A 27,449-nucleotide genomic window follows, 5' to 3' on the forward strand; every position below is an offset into this window, starting at 1 on the left:
TAATGGAAAGAACTCCTTCCATTAGAAAACCTTATTATTTCAATGATGAAATACCATTTTTGTATTAAAAGTGTGTCTCATGAAAAATTGATCTTCAGAAAGAGTAATCCTCTAACTGGTATAGGGTAAGTGAACAGCCCACAAAGACCGTTGAAGACCATGACTTCTGCACAGACTTCTCATGAAGAAGAAAATTTTGCCTGCACCTTTCCCCTCCTCACATAAGCAAAATCTAAATCCCAGGCAAAATTATTCTGCCAGTCATATGATTACACTAACACACATGAATCAATAGCACTAGTTGAACTTTGACTGCATGTACATACAGCTGAAGTTTTCCCTACCAAAACACCAGAGAACATCTTTGAGTATTACAGTATATGCACCTGTTGATTTCTGATGATGTAAATTTATTGAAATTAAGTGAACCATATAGTGCTATACACAGGCAAGCTCAAAAATTAAATTATTTCTGAAGGACCATTTCCATGCCTTTATTATATACATTACTGTAACATTTGAAGCATTTCTTTTCCACAGAAGATTTTCACTGTATTTCAGCTTCTCAATTTGAATACACAAAACCAAATATTTAGCCCAGTGGCCTATTTACAAAGAAATATGTTAGCTATTACAAACATATGTCCAAAATACTGTAGTAAAGGGGAGTTCACTTACTTGATGGTCCATGAGAGTCTCTGTTATCCCCATGATGCTGCGTACACATACAATTGAAGAACAGCAAACAAAAAAATCCAGGCCAGGAAGAAGCAAGTGCACAAAAGCAGCAGCAGCGGGAAAGAAGAAGGACAATGAAAACAGTGTTAGTTCATGACTAAAATACAACATGCACCTCAATACCAAAGGCAAGACCTCAAGAGACTTCACAGTTCAGAAAAGTCGAAGCAACAAAACTGACAAATACGCTAATAAAGAAGCCAGCATTAGAAGCCATCGTCGTATATGGTTAGTGAACAGCAACTGCCCCAGCTGCTAATTCGGAGTGGAACCTCTCAGCGTTCCCATGGCTTGATACATAACATATCCTAAGAAATTTTCAGCTGAAAAATTTTCAGAAGACTACAGCTCCAAAGAAAGTTGAAATAACAAAAGATACATTTCCAAAACTGCACCACTTTCAGCCAAGTGTTTTGGAAATACAAAATATTTTCAGTGATCATTAATGTTCAAATAAGCACTAAGGCCGTATCAGAGCCTGGTGGGTTTGGCACGCAAACATGAACTTAGAAGCCACAGAATCAGTTCAACAAAAAACAACAGTAACATTTTAAATTGTTTAGGAAGAAAGAGAAGCAGTGCCATTTTAAATTTAAGAAAACATTTTGTATCAAAGTATTTCCAAAGAATTTATTTGTATAAAAATAAATATCTCCTTCCCATTGAAATGCATCAAATATAGGCACCACATGAGGATAATTGCATAGTTATAGCTTGCACTTCTTTCTGTCGTTTGAGTTGGAATATTTTATAAATCACTACTACCCAAAGCCACAGTGGGGTTAAGATCCCGCTGTGCTCAGCAGTGTACAGATGTATCTAAGTTCCACCCGTCTCAAAAGTTTTACTACATCTGAGACACAGAAATAACAAAAAAAAAAAAAGAGAGAAGAAAGCAAGCATACTGATCAGCATGAACAGACATTTCCTCCTTAAAAAAAAATAAAAAATAAATCCAAGCATGCTGTATCTTCTATACCTCAAACAAGTCTTCTGCTCCATTTCCATAAAGGAGAGAAATCCTTGCCCTGCTTTAAAGAGGATCCAATTTTGCCTCCCTATTATCAGGACTATGATTCTATGACTAAACAAGAGGAAACATGAAAAAAATCTCAGCAAGCAGGAGTCTCGTCTTACACTCGTGATCTTAAAACATGGATTTTTATTCCTCACAGCTGCCTAGGGGCATTAAATTGTTATTGCAATATGTAAATGTAAAATATTGCAACAAGAATTCTGGAACAGCAGTACAAATCACAGGGAAGATGAGGGGACCCTCCTTCCATAATTTTGTACTTCGTGGAAAAGGACTTGATTGAACAAGAGAAGCTGAAATAAAGTGCACTTGGTAAACAACCTCCTGCGCCTTGCCAGAGATTGGGTCAGGGGGAAACGCTACTAACGGAACTCATGAACTCACCAGACAGGCTTAGACGCTAGTGTATGAAATGCTGGGTTTTTTTTTAATGTATGGTAGTAACATATTGCAGACTATGAGAAAATTCCCGTTTGACCTGACTGTATTACCCTATGCTGTTTTAGACTGAAGAGAAGGACTGACGAGAGCAAGGAAAAAGAGTCTGCAGTAACTGCACAGAGATCCCGCAAGTGGCCGAAGGGCTGGGAACACCAATGCTCAGCACTGGTCTGCTTTACTTCACACCACAAGTTGGAAAGCAAGAGGAGAGAAGTGGAAAAATAAATTATTAACAGACACACAGATGAGAAGTTTCTGATACTCAGACAGCACGTTCGCTAGCAGGGCATACTTACACGCTGAAGAAACACAGTGAAGAAGCAGCAGGGTCTGTCGCACTGCTTGCCTCTCAAGAAGTCTTGACCAAGACACAACATGACACCACAGAGCAGGGCAACTGGTCACCCGAGATGATGCAGGGACTTTTATGTAAATATTTTAGCATTGCATGGGTAATCCTATGCACTGGTACAAACAGCTCCCATGCCGGGGACTGAAACACAAGCCTGCCTAACTCTGTCCCTGATCTCCCCCAATAAATACTCCGTTTACACATCAAACTGCATTCCTTGCATTTCCATTTGAAAGATTTGGTCCTGTGCATTTACCTAAAACCAGCAGAATAGGTCTTTCTGAGTATGATGCAAAACATTAAAATACTGAAATGAAATTATTTAAGCCCAAACGACCTCTTTATTTTCCAATAGCTTATTGCACCTCAACCATCTGCAATTCATATCGCTGCAGATGAGGAATTCAACCCCCCCAAGGAAACAAAAAGGGATCATTTCACTGCTTTGGTGTTTGCTCTGAAAAGAATACATTCAGGGCCTTCCTCTTCATCATCTCCCACAACTCTTATTTTAAATATACAGAATCAAGATAAATAAATGTGTACTTATTCCCAGAGACACAATCCACCTGTATTTTCACATTTACTTAACTGATGGCAAACTTCAGTTTTAGAGTAAGTCCTCTGACAAGGAAGGTTCTCAATATTAAATGATTTAGTTAGCTTCTGCTCAGGCATATTCAATTAAAAATGTTTCTACTGAAACGGATAAAGCCCAGCCCTCCTTCCAGTAACATTTTAAATATGGAAGACTACAGAATAAAAACAGCAACATAATCCACTACATTAAACAGCAGCAATACTTCTGTTTTCACACAAAAGCTGCTCTGTGCTTTAGAAAAACATTATTTTTAGATTTCCATTTCACAGGGATAAAGCTCATAAGAACTGCTGCTAAACCTAAAATTACATCTGCCAACTTGTCCTGTAGAACAAAATCCTTTTCCTGTTGAAGATTAGGGCAAAAGCAAAAACATATGTCATGCTAGCATGTCTCAGCCTCACACCATAAAAGATGAATTTGTTTAAAATGTTTATTAGATTTACAATCTAAACATACAACTAAATTCTTAATAGAATTTGAATGCAGATTCTTAAGCCATGTTAGAGTTTCTATACCCTGCTGAAGATAGACTTTTCCAGGGAGCACTCTTTATTACATATAAATCATTCAGATTAATCATGTCACATTTAAATTCAGGACCACTAAGCCAGCCTTCAAAGCTTATAACAAAAAAAGGCCAATATTCTATGCTTCAAGGAAAAAAGGTACTTTTATGTCTCTTGATGTATTTAAATAACAAGGACTGACTGTACAAGTTTATACCAAAGGCAACTCATTTATAAAATACCTCTTGGTAAAATTAGCCAACTAGAAAGTCTTTTAAAAATAATTTAGAGAAAAAATTGGTTTACAACAAACAGTCCCATGATATGTTTTGTATTTTGTGCCACTTAGGCTTGTTCAAATTATATTAGTATTTTATAGAAAAACAGTCAAAAGCTGTTTTCAAACAAGAAGTTAAACCAAAGTACCTAGAATATTTTGCACTATCTTAATAGTGTCATGACTGCGATAAAAAGTTTGTTGAGCTGTCCTAACATTTGTGTTCAAATACAGTACATTTCAACCTAACCATTTAGGATAAGCAATCTGTATAAAACTTTTCTCCCTAGATTAGATTCTGGAAAGAGAACTCCACAATATTGAGTTCTGTGATCTCAGTTACCTCCTATAAATGCTCCAGAGGATTTAAATTGTGTAGCAAGATGTTGATCAGTGTTCTTTGTGCATGTTCACAGTTCAAGTATTTCATGAATTGGACAAACGGAACTTGAAAAAGTAGGTATCAACAGATTGGAGCTAAAAATCTGGAACACTGAACAATCTCAAAATCTTAGGAATAAATCTGATTTGTGACTAATGTAAAAAACTTGAACTTTTCAGTAAAAAAAAAAGTCATAAAGTATGTATTTCAGATTTCAGAGGTAGCCTAGAGGAAAAAAAAGCATGAAACAGACCGACTCATCAAATGCAACTAAGCATGGCTTAAACCGTGAACTACAACTTTAAATTCTTTAAAAAATATCTTCACTAAGAACTTATTCAGAAGTCCTGTCTATGATTAATTACTAGTTCTGCAGTAGACCCTACGTGTTCCCAAACGCTATAAATCATTAACAGTTATGAAAATAGAGGAAGCAAGAATTAACCTAAACCTAAACATTTAGAATGCTTCCATATAATGCAGCTTGTGGAAAAAATAAGTTCGTAAATAATTTTGACAATGTGATGATGATTAAGTGTCACAGTACCCATGATCTTTTCCTGGTTTTTAACTAAGAAAATAGAAAATTAGCTAAGAAATAGAGCTGGTACTTTTGCTACTTTATAAAGTTTATAATGTGCACAGATTACCAACTTTTATACATGAAATCATCCTAAGAATATACAATTACCATTCTTCCTGCCTTTTCTGCCCTTCATTCCACCAAGAAATACATTATTTTCTCTTTGTCCGCAGCCAGTAACTAGTAAAATGCTGAGTAGCGAGACTGCCAGGAATATCTTTTTCTTTCGGGACTCAGAGGCTCCAAGTATCAAATCCAGGAACCAAATGCTTTTTGACATCCAGCCCTCTTACCATAAGAATCTATCAAATTATAGTCGATACTACATAATGTTCCAAGTGTATTTACCAGAAAAGCAGCAATTCAAACAGAAACAATTCAAGCTGTTTAACCCTTCTCCCCGTAAAACCATCTTCTCCTTCATTTGAATACATGATGCTACGTTTAAGTTACTCACTGGATTTCTATCCAGTTCCCCGTCAGCCAGAACGGTCTCCATACTGAAAGAGCGTGTTGCCTCTCTCTCCTTCAGTTACAGGTCTTCCATCCTGATACTCAATAACCTGAAGGGAAAATAAAATAAAATAAATAAATGAATAAGTCATTTCCAGTGGATGAAATGAAAAGTGGATGTCATCCACTGGAAATTTTCACTTTTATAATCTCTCAAGAGTATAAAGAGTTTCCTATGGTACATTATGGTTCCTTGCAAAATGCACACACTAGCCCATAAAACTCAGCCTTTTAGAAATGAAGGGAGAGGGGTTTTCCCATAAAATGGCCAGAACAAAAGCTATTCCACACATACTCACAGAGGCAGGCCTTTACATTTAACCACACTTGCACCAAATGAGGAAGAGTTACACTGGAAAAACATAAGCAAAAAAAAAAGGAGGGGGGGGAATCTTTAGTCTTTCCTATCTTTTTCCCTTGGTTCGAGACCCCAGCAGCAGCACACCACTCCCAGCCTGTAGACACAAGCACACACACACGAGCTGTTTGGGTACATAACAGCTCTTCTGGAAGAGTAGGAATGCAGAACTTTGCAATTTTACTTCAGAAACAGTCGCCACAATGGAGAAATCACATTATTCATGCCAAACAGTACCCTCTGTGGCACTTCTGGATATTCAGCTTGCGTTCACCACACTGGCAGCTGGAAAACAATGCCTCATTCTCTAGACACTTCTTCCTCTTTGCTTTTCTGATAGAGAATGGAAGCTGTAAGAAGCCTGAGTACTCATATCACATTTAAAGTCACTGGTGAGACAAGAAAAGGGTTTGGAATCAAACACAACTCACTGGGCAGGCGCACATCCTAACCATTCGCTCAGTGGGTTTGAAGAGGGAAGCAGATGAAGACGAAGGGAAAAGAAGATAGGAAAAGAGAAGACTGGAGAACACACACCAAGAAGACCGTGTGGTTCAATGCCTGCCTCAGGAAATACATCCTGGTGAAAACAAATCTCACTATACAGAAGAACCCACTAGTTTTTGTTCTTGCATTATGTGAAGTATATCAGAATTAAAATTCCCTTGGGAATAACAGGTAGAATGAATGCAACACAGCAAGTTGAAATACTAAGTTACTCTAACATGTGCAACCAAAACACAAAAGGAAGCATTAAATTTTTAAAACAAAACGACATAGTATGGCATAGTGCTAAAGAAATCGGAAACGTTAGCGTTCCCTGTGATGCAGTTAGAAGCAGCAAAGAGGACCGTACTCAAGTACCTGAGTAATTCCTGGGATGACACGTAACTGGGAAGCGTATGCCCAGATGCTTTCATTTAAATTAGAAACAAGATGAATTTGAAGGGAGATTATTACGAGCCATTAATTCACGTTGCTAAAGCAGAAGCTAACATTACCACAGGAAGAGCAATTCCTCGCAGCAGCTTTATTTCTAGGAGCAGCAGGCACAGCGAGGCACAGCTTCCATGCTAGCAGAGGGGATGCAGACCACCGAGGCACGATTGTTTAATGTCTCTTGGAGGCGGCTCCTTTTCATCTCTCCACCTCCACACCCATTTTAGGCTCTATTATTAGCAGGCTATTCAGCAACACCAGGACGGCTGCAGACATATTCAATTTACGGAAACACCAAGCTCTCTTTAAACAGGATGAAAAACGAGTGACACTGCAAACAGATGTATACACTGATATCTAAAGCAGTTAGCTCTTCTGTTACACAGACTTGCTACGGTGCCCAGTTATCCACATAAACAGATCTTTCCTGACACAGGAACATTCACCCTAAAGCTGTTTTCAACACATCTTTATTTTTAACAGGTATTTTTAATATATGATATTTGTTGGTAACACTGCCGGTGTATTCTGGTCCTCTCTCTGTTCATGTAACTGCAGCCATTTCATCCTTCCTCGTGTCAGTCTCAAGGGTAGCGTTGTGACACGTACCTTAGTGTCCAATTCTCAGCATTCACTGGCTTTCATGGTCATCAGGAAGCTAATACCAGGACAGCCCAGTACAATACAGGGAAGGTATCCAGAAGAGGAAGGGAGAAAATACTGCCTGCTGACGTTTGAACAGACACCCAGAATAAAGCAGGCGCAGAAATGGTTAAGGACTGCATCCCCCCACATTGTTTCACTTATGAGAAGACACTGAGCTTGGCTTATTTTACTTGGCAAAATGAAGGCTGAAAGTGAACGATATTGCTGCTGAAAGATGCCAAAATAAACACCAAGGAAGGGAAAGGGATCGCTAACAAAAGGATATTGCCAGAAAGGACAAATACGTATCAGCTTTGAGAATAAATTTATTTTGAAAATTACAGACGTAAGGAAAGGGAATTCATTTTTCAGCTGCAGCCAGGTCACTACGAGGGTGCTTCCAACAGTAAGTTAGGTCTGTTCTAATTCAAACAGAATCACAGAATCGTCTAGGTTGGAAGAGACCTCCAAGATCACCGAGTCCAACCTCTGACCTAACACTAACAAGTCCTCCACTAAACCATATCACTAAGCTCTACATCTAAACGTCTTTTACAGACCTCCAGGGATGGTGACTGAACCACTTCCCTGGGCAGCCCATTCCAGTGCCTAACAACCCTTTCAGTAAAGAAGTTCTTCCTAATATCCAACCTAAACCTCCCCTGGCGCAACTTTAGACCATTCCCCCCCAAAAAAAGAAGGACTCACACAACCCCTGAGAATGGGCAAGAGCTGTTTATTGCCGGGACATCTTGCAGGCAAGCCTGCGGGATGTCTGTGGTGTTTGGTGGCTCCAAGCTAACGCTTGCGATGGAGCCTGAGCAATGAGTAGGGGGCTCGCCGGGCACTCCTGCGATGCTGTTGGTGCTCTCGGATGGCAGTGCACACAGACATGCCGCAGTAGTCCCCGGTCTGTTGTGGCAGAGGTGGATCTACTTCCATCAGTTCCTCGACATGCAGTGGATCCAGCTCCATTGGCTCCAAGGTGCTGGGCAGAAGGCTAAGCCAGTCCTTGCCCGGGACTGCCCAAACGGGATGTCTTCCATCAGTAATGTTTTCTGGCCAGGGTGCCGAACCAGGGGATCGTCTAGCTCCATGCCTCAGTCCCATGGCACTCTCGGCTTGGTTTTCATGGACAGGTCTGACACTGCCCTTGGGTTTAGAGCCATTACTGGGTCCTGCACTGTGTCCCGGACTACGGGCATGCCTCTGCTCCCTGCAGCTGTCTCTCTGATGTTCCCGCCTTCGCCCTACGTCACCGCTGCTCCTAGGGTAAGGCCCAGGCCCCCTGTTGCTGAGTGTTTGAGGGGCCAGCCCGTTCCCCGCATTGTTGCGGTGCCAATGGTACCACCTGTACCTATCTGTGGGCTGGGTGCCAGAGGCCCCTTGGGCACTGGTCTCTCTAGTGCCACCAGCGCTGTCCCTCCGCCCATGACACCTCTCTTTCTGGTCCGATGCCTTCCTTCTTGGTGCTTGGCTGGACTGCATCGCCGCACACGAAGGAGGCCTGCCGCTCGCCTTGCTCTCCCAGTCCTATTTCTGCCGCACCAGCTGGCAGTCAGAGGGCCTAGATGCTCAGCGAGTGGTGGGCCAGCTGCAGGGGGCCTGTTTTATAGGGCCCGCAGCAAAGGCGGGGCAGTGGTGGCCACTGTGACCTCAGCAAGGCTCTGTGATGGAGTGGCCCACGCGTGGCCAAAGGCGGCTGTGTCACGAGCGGCCTGGAAGATGCCCTCACATGGACAAGGAGGAGGGTTGAGGGGGCTGAGGGCCCCTTTTGTGGGGCTGGCTCCCCTGGGCCATTTGGCTTGCCAGAGAGAAAGGCTGCCCCTAGGCCACAGGGACTGCCCTGCACCTCCCATCCTGTGCCCCGGGTTTAACACTGGTTTTTAGATAATTTCATTCTATTCTTTATGGAAAAGAACAGAAGCAAGGTGCATCTTCAGCCCTAATTCCCATGTGTGCTTTGTGCTCTGAGTGAAGAATTTCTTCCTCACGTCACATCTAACCTAAATCTCCCCTCCATTTGTTCAAAGCCATTATTCCTTGTTCCATCGCTACACTCCCTGATAGAGTCCCTCTCCCGCTTTCTTCTAGGCCACTTTTATGGGTAAGGTTAGGTGACAAAAATGTAAGACCTAGCAAATTGCAGCCTTATCTACCTTGTTCCACACATTCCACATGACGTTTGAAAACGCAACCCCAACATTAAATCACTACCTTTTTAGCTTTTGGGAGGCATTTATGATATGCCTTTTCTGTTCTGTCTACATTCACCAATGTTGGCAATTTGGTTGTCTGCCTCGCTGGTTGGTTTGGGGCTTTTACTTTACAGATGCTCCTACTCCGTCACCATGACTCTTAAGACCTTAAATGTTCAGAAGGGCGCACAAACTGCAATCCTCTGAAGAGAAATATATGATGATGCCCCAGCTAATCATGCTTCTTTTATAAACAAGAGATACAAAAAGGCACTTAGAAAGGTGTTGCTCATTTTAAAGCAGCTGTATCAGTCAGACAAATCATGCCATAAAATAAGCTATTTCTCTCCAACTGTGACGATAACCTAGGGCGATTAGCTCAGAGGCATATATTTAAAGCAGAAGGGAGGTCCCCCTTAGCACATGATCAAAACCCTGTCATGCTAACATCTGTATTTCATTCCCAATATGTTTTTTTTTCTGTTTCATCAATGCACCAAGTTACGTGAATCCTTGCAGACTGTACAATATAGGTGGGTTTTAGCTTTGTCCCTAAGTATTATCACCCACAGTCATCAGATACTCCCTTTGCACCATGCTGCTGTTTGTGATCTGTTGTAGCCTCACAGCAAGCTCTCTTACACTCCAATACCATAGCACAAGTGCACGGCCTCATCTGTGAGCTGCTAATGGGCTGCACTCAGGGCACGCCGAAATGGATACTGCATGCCGCTCTGGCCTGTCCAAGAGGGAAGCACTCTCCAGGACTCTGGCCTCAAAACGGACCTGCTAATCTCTGTTGGATGCCTGCCTTCTTTCTTTAAGGTCTAGAATACATTAATGCACTTAAAATGCCCAAGATGGGTATCAGCTAACAGTACACTAAATGTTGTTACGATGACACAGGTGCAATTATGCGACTTCTGGGTTCAATGAGGCAACAAACACAGACAGGCACAGTAGCAGAAACAAAACCTAGTTGTTGTTTATGTTGGCATCAGGAACAGTACAAGAAAAATCCCCTTGATCCTTGCAGAGTCACAAAAGCACCTGAGAAACGCTGCTCCACAGGGAATCACTGGGGCTGGCAGGGCCCTCAGGAGCCCACCAGGCCCAACGCCAGCCCAAGCAGGGCCACCCAGAGCAGGCTGCCCAGGGCCACGTCCAGGCGGCTTCTGAAGGTCTCCAAGGAGCCTGTGCCAGTGCTCCTTCACTCATGTGTAAAGAAGTGCTTCCTGATGTTCAGATGGTACCTCCTGTGTTCCAGTTTGTGCCCACTGCCTCTTGTCCTGGCACTGGGGACCACCGAACATAGCCCAGCTGTCCTCTTTGCACCCTCCCTGCAGGTATTTATAGACACCGATGAGAGACAGCCCAGGGCCTTCTCTTCCCCAGGCAGAACAGGCCTCTGAGCCTTTCCTCATAAGAGAGGTGCTCCAGTCCCCTCACCATCTTCATGCCCCTTCACTGGACCCTCCCCAGTAGCTCCATCTCCCTCCTGCCCTGAGGAGCCCAGAAGCGGACACAGAGCTCCAGGTGCAGCCTCGCCAGAGCTGAGTGGATCGGCAGGACCCCCCCTGCCAGCTGCTGACAGATCTCTGCTGCAGCCCAGGGCACCACTCGCTGCCTTTGCACCAAGGGCATGGTGCTGGCTCACGTGCAAAGTGGCATCCACCAGGACACCCTAGGTAAGCACTTCTCAGGTGTGGTTATCAGCGCATTCAGTTCAGTAAGGTCCGTAAGGAAGATTAAGACAGTACCCTTGAGAAAGATAGAGGTGCTTATAAAAAAAAGGAACAACATATTTATTAAAAATTAAGAGCTAATAGGACAGTTTTTAAGAGTCAAGAAAATCTTAGCCTTAAATCTAACTAGGGTAATCAAACCAAGACTCTCAAATAATCTCCATGTCACTCAGTCACACAACAGGGTGAAGGTTCACTGTGGTCCACGCAGTGGGAGACAAGCGACAACACTGAGCTGTGAAGAGGCCAGTGCCCTCCATCTGAGGCTGCCGAATTCAGTGCAGCAGAGGGAATACAGCCCCCTGGCTGCAGCACAAGACCACACGCCACCTCTTTCAGCTCATAAATCCACATACCCAGTAAGGCCTGTTAACAAGCTACAGATCGGGCCAGGTTCTTGCCAGTGACACAATGTCACCTCATGCCAAGGACTGCATGTTTGTTGAGAGCAGTTCTGAGAAAGCAGAAATGGAGACGGAGTTACTGATAAAAACGGTACCTGGCCAACAGGGTCAAAAGATTGAGCAAAAAACATTGTTAAAAAAATATATATACCCCCAAGTACATTATGATTATGTCATGTTGTAAGCCAACAAATACACCCTTATGAAATGTTTCCTTCCACCCCAAATTTCATCACCTGCCTTCTCATTTCCTGAATAAACAGCTCACATGCAAAGAAAGCTGCTTCCTCTGTTTTTGTATTGCTGTTTTCAGACAGAACAAAACAGGAAGGGTGAAACACTTCAGAAAGACTTAAAAAAAAAAAAATAAAAATCTAGAAACAACTCAAAGTAGAAGCACAGTCCTGATAGCTCAGCTAAACTTTGAGAGCGATAGATGGCAATGAATGCCAAGAAAAAGATACCAGGCTTCTGAAAAGCCACTGCAAACTTTAATAAATTGCTGCTTAAGCAGACATCCCACAGGCAAACTTGTCTTGGTAAAAAGACAGTGTACAGAGAAGGTGGTGAAAGTCACCTCCAGTTCTGAAAACCAACACCCTCTCAAATCTGAAGTACTCTGGAGCCCTTTTGTGCTTTACAGGGCAAAAGCTCCCCTCAAAGCTCCCCAACCTGTCCCAGTCTTCTGCAAGTTCGCTCCCAACATTCAAAGGAGATGATGGTTTTAATGGTAAAAATGGCTATTTCTTCACATAAGAAGTCTAGTTATCTAGAGTGTTAGTCCCGTTGCCTCCACAAACCAGTTTTATCTAAGCTCCATCTAGCTTTTGAGCATAAGAATGAGAGTCAGGAGAGAACACCTATGAAGCACCATAAAATATTTACAGGAATTGTTCTGCTTTGTTGTGATGATGTAGGGAAGATTTAATCAAACCTTACATAGGTAAATCTAGAACTTCATTTTTACATTTCAAGATGCTGCAGTACCAACCAACAAAATAACCAAGTGGATGCCAAACCGACCTCACCACAGATATACTTCTATCAACGCTAGCACTGCTTACACGAGGTTACATTGGTCAAGGACAACCTTTGTTTGAAGAATAAAAAGACGTGCTCAAAGTGGTCAGACACCTTTCAAACGGTTTTCCTTTCAGAACCCCACCCTGGGACTTGAGGGCACATTTGCTATTTGGCCTTGTGTTTTTCCTGCACAAGACGACAAACTAGAAAAGATTTAACTGCGACAGGACAAATTGAATAATTTTAATTTAGGGAATCCTGCCTTCCTTCTAATGGTGTTAGAAATTTCTTTCACAACTGCCAAGGTGCTACTAATGCCACCCCCTCTCCCCCTTAGCTAGTCAACTAAGGTTCATCTCATTAGAGGCTTGCAGCAGAAGCCAAGATACTCCAATTAATACCCCCCTGTGCTGAGAGGAGAGGCCAGCCGGAGCTCCCTGCGGCTTACCTCTGATTTTGGCACCTGTACAAGGCTGCAGCACCACAGGCGAGGCTGAGACAACCGGTCCTCCAGGGCTGTATGCCTCTCTGCAGGCTCCCTCACCCACACCAGCCACATTGCTGTGTTTTATTTGAAACAGACACATGCAGATCACTGAAACTGAGCTAGGGCAAGCCACCACGGCCGTGCCAGGCCTGCAAGCAGGACAGCGCGTGCAGGACCACCAAGGGGCATCCTCGCAGCCCGCCCCAGACACAGCCACACCAGTTTGTGCATGTGGGCTACGTTTGTATGAAGCCGCCGACAGGGACTGCAGACTAGTGCAGGAAACAAAAGGAGTCGAGCCACGGGAAAAGGAAAAGCAATGTTTTTGTAAAAGGCTTTTTCTGAAATGAAAAAGTAAGATAAGTCAGCAGAGATGTTTCCATAGACAAGATGGATAGGGGGCAGAACGTTTCCTTCCATTTCTGATGCCAAAGTGGAATCAGTTGCAGCTCTGATACACCGGGACAGATCCGCGTTTCCTTTGCGTGGAACTTTCCAAAACAAAATCCAACCTTGCTTCTCCGAAAAGGAACATTTTTCTCTTTTCCCCTTGGCAGACGTTACTGTCAGATACAGAATCAAAGCATTAAAAAGGATAAAACGGACACTTACTATTTCAAGCCTATGAAAAACATTTTAGCCATACACGATAATAAGACCTAATCCATCATGCTGAAAAAGCCTCAATAATGGGACACTGAAAGTCTGTTTAAATACCTCAAATGAAGCAGAACAGTATCTTCAGTGATGAAACGCTCTTAAACATCTCGGTTACAATACACTCATAGATACAAAGTCTCACCAGTTTTCCAAGCAGCAGTTCCATTAGTTTTTTCATCTTTCCTTTGCACTGTGTCTTTTGCTGCCTCTCAAAACTGAAAAGAATGACAAACACATTTTAACTGTTCTTATATTTTCAGCCTTGTCAAAAGTAGACTTTACGTTTTGTAAAAGCGGGGTGAGGGGGTAGGCAGTCGGTCCCACACAGTGAGAAAAACCTCAAAACGTTACTTCGCTGACTCACTAACACCTGCCTAAGGAGAATTCAATAACACCTGCCTAAGGAGATTTCAGTGTTTTGACCTCTGAGTGTGCTGCCATTTAACGACACTCATTTAGAGATAACACTGGACTACAGACTTCCAAAAAGCTAACAATGGAAAAGCATTTTTTCCATTAATAAGCACTGTTACGGAATAACATTAATATAAAGAGAATAAAACACACCGTCCATCCTTCCTTCTGCAGAGCTACCAAAGACCTCTTAGTACAGAACTTCTATAAGCAGCGGCTTAGCTTAACCAAAGCCAGAATTGAGATTATTTCTCTGGGTGCTGCTCAAAAGAACCATGAACAAACCAACTTCCACAGGGTTCAGGTAAGAGACCAATTACGATCCTAAATTCTGATCTGAGATGCATAAAATAGAAAATCAATGCAAGATGTAAGCCCTCTTTCATGCTTTTAAACTTTAAACAGATGAACAAATCTCAGGTGAGCTGTGCTTAGCTGCACCACAGTTACATTGTGACCAGGAGGTTTTCATGAAATGGACATTCTGCAGGAGTAAACATGGTGGGAAGATCAAACAGGAACATGATGTTTATTTTCCAGTATGATTTAGTTTTCCGTATCTTAGCAGCAGTGGCTCTTCTTGATATTAAAATAGAGTTGGTGACATAAGAGATTGCCTTCACTCGGATTTCTTTAAGCTAGTGCTAGAAGGTAGTTCCCACAATTTCAAGATACAGGATACCTGTAGCAGAATTTAAGAGCAAAAGGTCAGAGAAGCACACTGAAAAAGGAAAAACCCTAAAAATTCTAACTTAAAGTAACAACAGGTTTAAACAAGTAGCGATAGCATGTGGCTTACACAGCACGGTTTATTAAAAAGACTTAGTCTAATTTAGATTTCCATTGTTTATGCCAAGTTCAGTTTTCTGTTCGTTTGCCTAATTAAAATCAGTTGATGCACCTAACTTCGGGCTTTTTATGTGTCAGTCCTTTTCTATGTGCTTATAATTCAGGATCTTGCATAGGGTTGCTTTGGCTTTGTTTTCTGTTGTATTATTATTTTATTATCTATTTTAAGTTGCGAACATATATTTCAAATTCCCTATGTACAAATTCAGCAACGACTAGTGCTTTTAGTGCCAAACATTCAACCTTGTCTTTCTGAAGCTACTAAGTCACTTTGATTTGGAAGTGTTATGGAATTTCATACAGCTTTTAGTTTAACAGGATGAACAACAGCAATTAAACAATACAACTTGGTCCACAGGAACTATCAAACACCGCGGCGTTCCAGCCTTTGTCAAGTGATCCTGCACTTGTTTTTTGGACAACTAACCTTCTGCTTCAGGGACTAGTATAGAAGATATTAAATTCTTTCAAACGGAAAAGTAAGTACGTGCCATGGCTGGGACAACAGGGCTCTGTTCCTTTACAACCAGAGAACGGCCATAAGGTCACTTTACACTGCACTACCAGAAAAACAAAGCCTTGACGCTTCCTTGGAAGTTCTTTGAAAGGCTCCATAGAAAACAAATAGAGCAAAAGCCAGCGTCTTGTACAAAGGAAGAACTATTCCATTAAGGCCCAAGGAATACTGAATGGACAAGGCATCTCTTCCCTCCCTCCCACCTGTCTACTCACGTCCTGGGTATTCAGTTTGCCATAAAATGGATTAACGTGGTCATCAGAGAGCTTGAGCAGGTGATGTAAGGGAACGCTGTCCTCTGAATGGCAGTCCCATAGGCCGCGTAACAGGAAGTTTTGAATCCTGCTTCCCCATCACCCTCCGTCCCCTCAATAATCAGCTCGTTGAGGGACATCAGAACAACAACGTGAAGGTTTAATTTTCAAAAAAAACCCAATATCCTTCCCTTCACAACATTACCTCAGTCCAACATGGTCACCAAACCCGACAAGACGTCTTATCAGTTTTTAATGGCATTCTATAGTTTACTTTCATATATAAAATTGCACCCAATAGTGAGATAACATTATCTTAACTACTAAGATAATATTAGCTGAAAGCAATTCGAGACGTGTCTCTCTGCCACAGCAGTTCAGTACGCCCCCAAGCATCACATTACACACCAGATTCCCTTGAAGGCCACTCACACATGTATCTCAGAGCCTAGCACCCAGGCAAAGAACAAAACCCTACCTCCCATTCTGCATTATGTGAATGGATCTGAGCAGCGACAATTCAGGTGCCAGAGCCGTAACAGACACGTCCCTGCCGTCCTCATAGTCAAGCTTCCCTCTCCTTGGGCACATATGGTCTCTGACACTTATTTTCAAACACAGCACTGACGTGTCAGAAGAAGGAAAAATGAATATATCGGTTTAGATTTCCTGCAGATGTAGCTAGAAGAATATCTGGAGCTATGTTTCCAACCACGAGTTATGCTAAAGGGGCAACTGGAAAAATCTGGTGTCACACATTTTTACTCCTTTACTGACTGAGAGCCCAGACTGAGTACTCAAAATCAGTGGTCAGAAATGCAAACCAGTGAAGTTCAGCAGATACACCATACTCATAACTAAAGGCTTTAAGTTTTAAAAGCTCTGCCTTCTCTGAAAAGTCCCATGACAAACATGCTTTCTTTTTTTTCCCCAAAAAAATGGCATGAAAAAGCATGCATGATATTAATTTCAATGAAAACAGCACGTTTGCAGAGCCCCTTAGTCTCAAAAACACCTCGGCATGCACAACTTTTCCTGCGAGAAAGTATCTCCTTCCTGTGTTTTGCAGCCCTCAGCAGAATTCAGGGAGAGGTGAGCTGCCTTCTCCTCCTAACAATCACAGCTTGGGAAGAAATAAGATAAATCAGTAGTTCTCAATGCAATGTCATGTTTTACTTTCCCACAACAGCTTTCAGAAGCCTCTGACATTCATAAATTAAGCTTTTCATATCAAGATTATGTCAAATATACACAGAATATAAAGTTACAATCTAGTAACTGCAAGAATGCTATTAACTTCATAAATTTCTGATTGGAACCGAATAGCCATTTGGGTATTTCAATGCCGTTTATAAGCACCAAGTGTAAAACAACCAACAAGCTTACCCATCCAAGCCACCTACCCAAGACAAACATACAAGTATTCCAGTCACATCATGCAGAAATAAGCTACGTGCCCCCCACCATGAGAAGAGCACCGTGCCAATACGTCATATACAATGGGGCCGACTGTTTTCAGATGGTGATAAGTATAATTAACCTTCATAACCCTGCCTTTGGCCTTGAACACTGAAGCTGAATTCATCTTGAAAACCAATTAAAATGCTAAGCAGTCTATACACTTTGGGACTAGAAAATGGCATACTGCATTCAATAAAGAAAGAAAAGAAGAGCACAAGTGTCTCCTTAGCATCGAGGATTTGTTGATTAAGTAAAAATCATAATTCTTAACTAAATCGCTTTTTTTCAATAACTGAAGAATTCTCCAGTTCTCTCTGAAATGATGAATGATGTTTCTCTCTGAATCATCTAAGGTTGATGAAGGGATTAATCTCTTTGATCCCAACAAAACGGAAGTTTTAACAGAAAAAATAGGCATAGAAACAAAGGATAAAGATAAGTTAGGAGTGTTACACAGCTTGATTCTGCCCTCCTGTGCCCATCCATAATGACAGATACTGGTTGTATCAACATGGGCCAGCTCACGTGGCACAGTTCACATGTGGAGTTTAACTTCATTCTGCCCCAGTAGGGTGCCCGTATTCATTCTGCCTTGCGGATCGAGTATCAACAAGGAAAAAGATACATAAGATTTACGGTACTGAAATGGCCTTTTCTAGGGCTGCTGTCTTTAAATTAGCAGAACAACTAGACAAGCAGATGGACCTGGAATTTTAATTTTTGTGACTGCTTCTTTTCAAGATATGAAAAGCATGGAAAATCTTGGCCTACAATACTTAATTGCAACCTAAGGCTTCAGACAGATCTCGCAGCCAGCTAAAAGACTATGGATTGAAAGTTTTTGTTTTTTTTTTTTTTTTAAAAAAAAAAAAAAAAACTATGAAAGCATATTTAAGAATGGTTATGTCTCCTTGGAGATCACCTCTGTAAATCCAGCTAGCTTTAAAATAGTAAGGAGCACCCCAAGATCACATGCAACTGCCCATTTTCAAGACTACTTCTAAGAGCTGCAGCATTCCTGTTTAGACACACAGTGCTCTAAATTGGACAAAAACAGTTCTGAACTTTTAAAATATTTTGTTGACTATCAGTGCTTTTTTAATCTCTTTGAGACAAAAGTGTTTTCAGGAACTTCACAATATCATATCATATTTCCACTTACAAAATAAAAATAAATCACATTGACTTGACGTGAAATTCAGAAGCTCATGGATCTCTGACAGTAGGTTGGGTTTCTTTTCAACCCCTTGGTTCTGTTGCAGCTGGGGCAATCAGTATGTTATTCCATTACCACATCACGGAATAATGAAGGGAATAGAAGCTTACAGTCACATACCTAACTAATGAAGGGAGCAAAAGATCACAGCACACCGATGTCCAGACACTTAAAAGAGCATTTCAGAATACACATACCCTGAACAAGGGCTATTTTGCATGTCAAAATACAAATACTGACACGGGTGGAGCACAAAAGCACTCTAGCTTTGCTTGAGAACAAATTACTATCATCATTTCCTGCTTTCCACCCTTCCTGATTTGAGCTTTAAAATTATAAGATTTTAAGTCAAGTATGAAATTTTGCTTATTTAGTAACATTACAATTTTTCAGTTGTTTTCAACAATTTTTCCTCCTGTATAGGAGGCTGCCACATCATTTCAATGGAAGAAAAATCTGTGTATCTTTCTAGTTTCTTGTTGCATCCATTCCTTCACATTAATCATCATCATTATTTGCTCTGACACTAAAAAATTAATTCATGGTGTTGTTTTTTGTTTTGTTTTTAATTAAAACGCTGGGTAGAAACATTACTTATCTTTATTTAACAGAAAAAAAAAAGCAGGTAAAGTGATCTCTGATTCTGCAATGAGCCTGAGCTGCTTATCACCATTTTAAAGTTAATGCTCAGTTCTCACAGCAGAACTTTACAGTAGCTTAACAAGGTGTCTAAAAGTCTTCCCAGAACTGTCTTCCAAAACTTCAATATCAAGTTAAAACCTATTCAAGCATTTAACTCCTATGAGGAGTTAGCTTGATTGCTGTTAATTTAAACTACTATCATACATAGTTGTGCTGTAGATGGCAGTGTTTTATACAACTCACCTCTCTACCTGAACTTAGATGTAAATAGTGCAATACAGAGAACATGCTGCAAGGTTATTGCAAGAATCTTCAAGCATTTGCAGAACCTGTAGTAAGCAGGTATGCAAAATGCATCAATTTGAAAAGGAAAATCTTGGTCCCTTCCCAGCTGACTTGGTAAGGACCTTCACCTTAGTACTGATCAATTACAAACATTTTAAGTTAGTGCAGCTGAGAGAAGAACATCCTTCAAAACAGAGACCCACAAACTGTTCCTGTGTACGGGATCAGGCATTTTACTTCAGCAGACCAAAATCCAAACAAGCTTTCTGTAATAATTTAAATTCTTTGTGTTTCCAATTCCCCTGGAAGCAGGGCCCAGACTTCCCATAAAACATTGGCCTGCACAGCACTTGATTTTCACACTGAGCTCTCCAGCTCTTTTCCTGAAGACAACCCTGGCCCATCAGCCACAAGCTTTCCAGGCAGAACTTCCCAGGAGCGGCCACTGCTGTCTGCAAGTTGCCCACCTCATGACCCGTATGGCACGAGCTCTGCAGTGTCGCAGAAGCAACAGAGGTCAGTTTCACAATGGCTAGCAAAATGGATCAACCACCAGCAAGCCAATAGTTAAGGAACCACCTCAACAACAATTTCAGTGCTCCCCCAGCTAAAATCTTTCTGCTCGTCTGCATCTCAAGAAAGTTGCCAAACCCTGGAACAGGCTTCCCGGTGAGGTGGTTGATGCCCCTTGCCTGTCAGTGTTCAAGAGGCATTTGGGCAATGCCCTCAGTAACGTGCTTTAGCTTTTATTTAGCCCTGAAGGGGTCAGGCAGTTCTCTCAGGCTGGTCTCTGAAGGTCCCCTCTAATTGAATTATTCTATGTGAAGGACAAGTATATAAACACTAGCTCAAACAGGTTCTCTGAGGAGACTGAATATGCAAGCTTATCAAAACGCTCCCGTGTCAGAATTCATAACATACCACCGCTTCCATTTCATATGAGAAAGGACAACCTGCTTCTCTTCAGATCAAAATTATTGTCACCTCTACTCAGCAAAACATTTGCAGGGAACTAAAAGTGCAATGAGACATCAAGAATGGTGATGAAGGATGGGCAAAAGCCAAGACACAATAAAATACCATTTTTCTTAAGTCTGCGATCATGAAGTCCAAGGCTGCACTGGAGAGGAGACTGATACAACTACGTTCTGCCAGAGTATCAGCAGTAGGACTTCTAGAAATGTTATTTTCTTCGCAAATATGTTTATGACAATAGCAACCTCCCTGGACATAATGCACACTGGGAGGAGCAGGCTGTTACTGTCATTGCTTGTACAGCTTACGTTTGTAGTAATTTGGCTGGAGAGGGAGAGAGGGAGGAGGCACTTGCTGACATAAGCACCTACGCTGCAGCTTCTCCCACACTGTAACACCAGCATGATCTCTGCAAGTTAAGCAGCAAAGATTAAACAGCACAGAATTCAAGCAGAGACGTTTAAAATCTTGCAACAGCAAAATACACACGTATGTTGCATGCACAAACCTTACGTACACCAGTATTGTTCTCCAGAGGGTGATGAAAAGCAGATGGCAGAAGAATGCCACCAGGTGTCTGAGTTGCTAAGTCAGGTAGGACAGCAGCCAGGAAGAAAAACACATATACTATCATGTGCTTAACTGAAAGAAGAAAAAGGATGGTGCATGCCGGGGCTTGAAGATAAAACTGTTACGGCCACGGATGATCTGAAAGAAGATAGGAAGACGTGGCAGTGGTGCATGATGCCAAACAACGCGGTCATCAAAGCAGAAACCTGAGAATAAAGCTCAGATGGAGAAAAGGCATTTAAAAGTGCCAGACAAATGTGACTGAAACAGTTAACAACACAGGGCAAGAGTCTGAAAGATGGCTACAAGAAAAACATGGAAAAATAAGTTGTGGTTTTTTTTTTTTTTAAATTAAGAACATGAAATGAATTCCAAGCTCTCCTGACCCAGTAAGAAGGTGGAGAGCAAGTCTGTAGAGCTGAAGTAGGCTTTTGTTCAAGTACGGATGGCAACAGTAACATCACATCACAAGAAGAGGGCAGATGCTGAGTCAAGTCAGCAAATTCTGTCTACTACATCCTAAAGTGAAAATATAAATGCCCCGTTGTCTCTTCTCTCCTCCTTCAAGACTCAGGTCTTTTTGTGTCCCTTCACGCTGGAGGAAATGGGGCCCGGGGCAGGGAGAGAATTTAGTGAAGGCTTTCAGACTGCAAGTTAAAACCTTGATAACATACACATGCATTCCTTCCTTCCATCAAGATGTTCTCCAATTTTTCATTAAGACTACACTTGCTCAGAAATTACTTCTCTCTACTCTCAAATCCCTGCTACCCGGACCGTTCTGCGCCAGAACGCAGGGAGTAGGCTGCAGAAGGTTAGCTTATATCGAGTTACAAGTGAGGAAAACACCAGCTGCTCCCTGACAAAAACAAACAAACAAAACCAAACAAACCGAAAACCAGCAACACACCGCAACAACGAAAACAAACCTCTCTTCCTTCCCTCCCACCAAGAGTTCACAGATAAAGGGGCACATGCAAACATCACCTCTCTGAAGGCACTGAACTATATTCAGGAAAGTGTTTTAGGAGTGAAGAGCTTGCTTCTCCGGCACTTCCCCCGACATCTTTCAGAATTATGAATCACAACAGATGCTACTCGTCCTTCGAGACAACCTAAATTTCTCGAGTCCGAACTTAAGATAGAAATAGCCTCTAAGGGAACAGTTAATATTTTATTCGCCTACAAGAAACTAACAGTAAAAAAAAATAAATAAATCATGAAATGAAATTGACTGTTAACGCTGGAAGTGAAAGCATTTCTTTCAAAACCCTCACCAATGTCTACAATGAGTAGCCCGGGCTTGTGTCACATCTCAGATGTTTCAGCTACCACTTCTTAACAGTATCTATGAGAGGGATGTCAAGTCTCTGTCACTCTAGCTTCTCTTTCCTCTACTGTGACCACCAGTACCGATGCTTTCATACGTACTCTTTCCACAAAAGGTCTACTGCCAGACAATACTCCATGTTCAGATTTTAAAAAGACAAAATTGAAAACTCATCGTCTTTAATCTGTAGTTGCCACAACAATAGACAAACAAGCTACTTCACTTAAGATGCAGCAACCTTTTGTTTCCTGAAGTTTAAAATTAAAACCAAAACTGAAAGACCCAAAGGTTCAAGAGCCCTACGCCTCGCATTCCTACTCAGCAATACCACGTGTTCGTGGTGCTGCGGAGAAGTTACACGTCTTGTTCCAAAAGCAGAATACGCCATCAGTAGCTTGATTTTTCTACTAGATCTTTGGTAACCTGATGAACATGTTATTGTTGCAAGCTGAAGAAGAGCAGATGTATTAGAAAGATATCATTTTTATCTACCTGCAGCATGAGAATCACAAAGACTGTAAGAATTTCAGAGGCATACAGAATTCTTGTAAACATGCTAAGAGGACAGAAGACTCCCCAGTTTATCATACAGCTCAACTAAGGAACGGAGTTCAGAAATGAAGAAATCCATGTAAGGGAACAAAGAAGAATCACAATGAAAGAAGGTAAGTAGCGAAAAACCTGCTATATCTATTTTCGAGCTTTCTGTTGGCAATAGAAGTCCTGTTCAGAAGTGAATTGTATTTAGAAAAACAATCTGTCAATCAGAAGAAAAAGTAACTTAAGATGAAAAAGCAGTTTTGTTCTTATTTTAATTGTACTTTATTTCATTAAAAGGAATTAAATATCATTTGATAATAAAATAGTCAAAATTATGTCAAAATACATTCTGGTCTACTTTTTTATTATTTTATAAAAATAGCTATTTATACTCACTATATGCTGCAGCATTTATTCATTACTTTATTACGCTTGAAAATAATAACCAGCTACCAGATCTCTATTCTTCCTGTTGATTTAAATCAAGCTCTGTTTGGGAAGAAAGTAGAAATCAACGATAAGATATACAAGGACAACTTTCAAAAGTTCACTGAAGAAAAATATTGTTCTGATGCCAAAAACAGGAAAAAAGTACTAAAGCTTGTTTTAATTCAACGTAAACATGCTTCTTAAAAGCAAAGCAGCACAATTTGAGACCTACCAGCTGAAATGGCAGTGACCAAACCAGAGGTCTTCTACAAATAACAAACAAACAAACGAACCCACCTGACACACCACAGGGCTCACCGCCTTACACCTCCTGGTTCACAGAAAAGCCCGTCTTCCTCTTCCCAGCTGAGAATCAAACGGCGTTGATGACATTGAGAGGAACTGATCATTACGCTCTAAGGGAAATATTCTTGATGTTCATAGAGGAGAATATCAAGCACTGCTCTTTAAAGCACTGACGGTAAAGGTGTACCATTAATACCCACTGCAAGTAGCTGACATGATACAGACCTGTCTGTTCGCACTCGCAGATCTATTTTCAGCAGTTTTCCCCTCATTTTACAGGGCAGCTCTTCACGCTGTTTTCTGTCTTGATTAGCAAGTATAAGCTTGATGACGCTCAGAGCTTCTTTACCTTGGCGAGGCTTTCGCTTTTAATGGAAGGAGAACCTTTCTCAAAGGACAGCAATTCTTTCTGGCTGACAGTTTTGAAAACCTGTCATAAAACTTCTCCTTACGCTCAGTAGTTTTGTGCATTACTCAAAGAGACAGAATCTACATTTTGCTTGGAAATATCAGAGGCCTTAAAAGGGTTTCTATTGCTGGTATGTTAACATAGCTGTTTGCATTAAGATTTACCCACTCTCTTCTCATGGCAGCACAAGTCAGGGACAGTTCAGTGTAACTACAATCCTATTTGCAAGCCAGAATCAGGGTACTGGCTTTACAAACACCACGCAGCAAATCTTTACAGCACGGGGTCCTTAATTTGGCTTACAAAACAAGATGCAAATATTAGCTTATTGGCTTCTCTCTACAATCACAAAGACTATTTTTTTTTTTATTACTGATGAGAATTTCATTTGATCACAAGAGAAACATCGCAAAATTGTAATTTTCAGCCTCTACCTGGCCAAAATGGCCAATCTAGTAAAATCTTTAGTAAAATAATTGAAGCCAGAACTACTGGCTTAGAATTGCCACTTTTCACATATTGTGCAAACTCAATTTAGAAAATCTTTTAAAAGAGACACTAATCAAAGCAACGCGTTATCTTCGAAGCCCACAGTTTGCATCACAGGGATTATATAAAGTTGCTTTGCTTATCCATACAAAAGCCTCTTTTTCTAAAGGAGTCTGCAAATAATATGAAGGACTTTAGATCACATCAACCCTTACTACTGTGTTAACTTCAAGTCCTACCTAGCTGTGATCTCCAAGTTGACAATGGTCAGCTAGCTGTTCAACAAAAGTTATCTGCTTCTAGTATTACTAGTACAGCTTTTTTACACACATAAATATATACATGCTCACACACAGATTATGTTCTACAGGCTTAGCCACTCCTTGCAGTAAAGCAGATGCTCCACAGGCCCTGTCTGTATCACACGCAGACAGCAGGTACCACTGGCTCTATACCACCTGCAAGCATAAAACTAAAAAAAAAATAAAAATAAAAAAATCCACCACCAAACCAAAACACCAGAACCATGCTACAACAACAAGATATATACATATATCCTCCCACCCCAAACTAGCAGCCCTCCACAGTGTCTGAGCTATCAAGAAGGAACACAAGGTTATGATCATGCCCCCTTCTAAAACTGCAATCTTCTGTAAAGAGCTAAAGCTTTAATTAGTCATATGGTGCCCAGAGTTGCAAGGAATGAGACAGAAAATCCCCTGCAGCAAGTTAACCACGACCTGTGTAGGAGACCAAGGCAGGAGAAAGATGACAAGGAATCGGGGAAATCAGAACGGGCAGTTCAGCTGGAGTTGCAGGAAAACGTAGGCAGGTTGTATATGACAAGAAAAAACAATCCCAGATGTCCTTTCCTCAATAAAACTAACACGTGGAAGGTCCTCACCATCCCCTTCAAGCAGCGCAGAAGAGAAGAAAAAAGGCCACTTCTCCTCTGGACAGGGAAGGTCCACCTGGTGTATGCACATCCGCTCTTCAGGAAAGCTGTGCGAGTCTTCTTCGCTTACAAGAGGTAAGTGATGAGCACGTTACACCCACCTGAAGCACCTAACACGTCAGCTACAAGCAGCACGGTCGGGCACGCAGGCACGCTAAGCTCACCCTACACGCTGCTTCAGGTAAGAGTTTTACAGCTTTCCTCAATCCTCCTTCTTCCCCCGGCCCTGTGTCACTCTATCTTTCATAGCTGCTCCAACTAGAAAACAACAATCAGAAAAAAGCAGCGATACCACAGAGAAGCACAGAGCATTGTGAGCTCTCCCCATAATAAAATCAAATAGCAGAAGAGCACGTCCTATTCCGAGACCGCTGTCTAGAGAGCTGGAAGACACCTAAGTCTGAGCACCAGTATTGATCCTGAAATTTCTTCCTGAGGCACCCCCATACAAGATCTAAATGACGACTGCCGATGCACAGACCCCTCTGTTCCCTTCCCAAAGGTTTTCTATATTAAATTCTGCTGGCACACGACCAGTTACTCAATTCTATAGCTCAAAAATGGCAAAATGAAACATTTTCAAAATTTAGATAAAACCTGGCATGCTATACTCAGACCAAAGGTTGGCTTTATAATGCATGTAACAATCCCAGAGGCTGGTCAAAGCCAAATTATTACAGCATTTGCCCCAGGTTTGCAGTGCAAAGGCCATTAACAGCATAGCTGATGTGCAGTACCTCACTGCCTCAATGCCAGCCAGAAGGAGACTGTGCGGTCAGAAACCCTCAACTCACACCAAGGCGATGCCCACGTCCACAGAACTGTGCCATTTTCCCTTCCCAATCACAGTAGTTACTATCTGAGTCTTCAACAAATCATGTTTGGTGTATGCTTTGATATATATATTTTTTTAAACTCTGCTTCAGCTGCTACACAAACTGCTTCATCTAGACTTGGATTAAACACATTAGTAATAACTCAAAGATTAGTGATAATGTTTGCTAAACAGCAATAGCTGTGTCACTTGTCTTCAGTTCTTGCCATTTTCATCACATTAATAATTCACCTCAGGACTACTCCCATATTTTTAGGACTAGTATATTAGGAAAAGATAAAACCTCCCTTAGGTACCGTTCTCACACATCATCCTAATGCCCCTGGATACTTTATTCTTTACTTACACGTGGACTATGCCTTAATAAAAATCAGTGTCCTTCAAGTATTTGAAGTACATATACTCTTTTTTTAAGTTAGCCTTCTAGTTAATAAAAAACAAACATTAAATCTTGAGTGCCCAATAATCCCTCAAAGAGCAGAACAGCAGCTTTTAAGACTTGTAGAAAAACATGGCAATACTGCACAAGTCTTTTACCCCCAAACAGCTCAACTAACAGATTTTGAGAATGCTTTGTGGGAGAAAGACTGCATCTCTGCCTCTCCCATTAAAAGGCATTTATAAGCTAATTTATTTTTCGCTGTCTTGTGAAAAATTAAAGCAGAGCAACTCTATTTTTCATACAAGCCAAGAGCTTACTCAAAACAGAAGGCAGTTAATTATCAGGCTTTGCCATTACAAGGCAGGACATCAAGCAAAACCCTTCCTTCTTGAGTGGCACGGGATGCACATGCCCAGTGTTTGGGGCAGACTACGCTACGCCTAAGAGATTTGCTGCAGTGATGTATGTCGTATACCGAAACCAGGAACTTCAACAGGCCCCTACCAGTTAAGTTCATTGCTATCTTTTAGTGTTCTAACTTAGGATCAATCTAGCTTGATGCTTTTGAAGTCTTCTTAAGAAAAAAAAAAAAGACACAAAGCCACATTTCACACTCCAGGAGTTTCATTCTTCTTTACTGGAAGGATTTTCTGGTATATTATTTTCATCAAGAAACCTAAGCAAAATGAATCACAACACT

At 41.5% G+C, this 27,449-nt stretch overlaps 1 protein-coding gene across 4 annotated transcripts in view; it reads right to left on the reverse strand.

Moving 5' to 3' along the window:
- Positions 1-27,449, reverse strand: part of OSBPL8 (oxysterol binding protein like 8) — a 90,587-nt gene that overhangs the window by 55,232 nt on the left and 7,906 nt on the right. For 2 of the 4 annotated variants that reach the window (XM_083838729.1, XM_083838727.1), the window contains one exon: positions 5,377-5,482. Coding sequence is in view for 2 of the 4 variants with exons in the window: in XM_083838726.1 (XP_083694852.1) it covers positions 679-715; positions 5,377-5,418 (79 nt within the window). In the remaining 2 variants the exon portion in view is untranslated. Of the gene's footprint in view, positions 1-678; positions 716-5,376; positions 5,483-6,791; positions 6,814-27,449 lie in introns of those variants that run through there. The other 2 variants (XM_083838726.1, XM_083838725.1) reach the window with 2 other exon arrangements.

This window comes from Anser anser (assembly GCF_964211835.1).
Source record: "Anser anser genome assembly, chromosome: 1".
NCBI lineage: Eukaryota > Metazoa > Chordata > Aves > Anseriformes > Anatidae > Anser > Anser anser.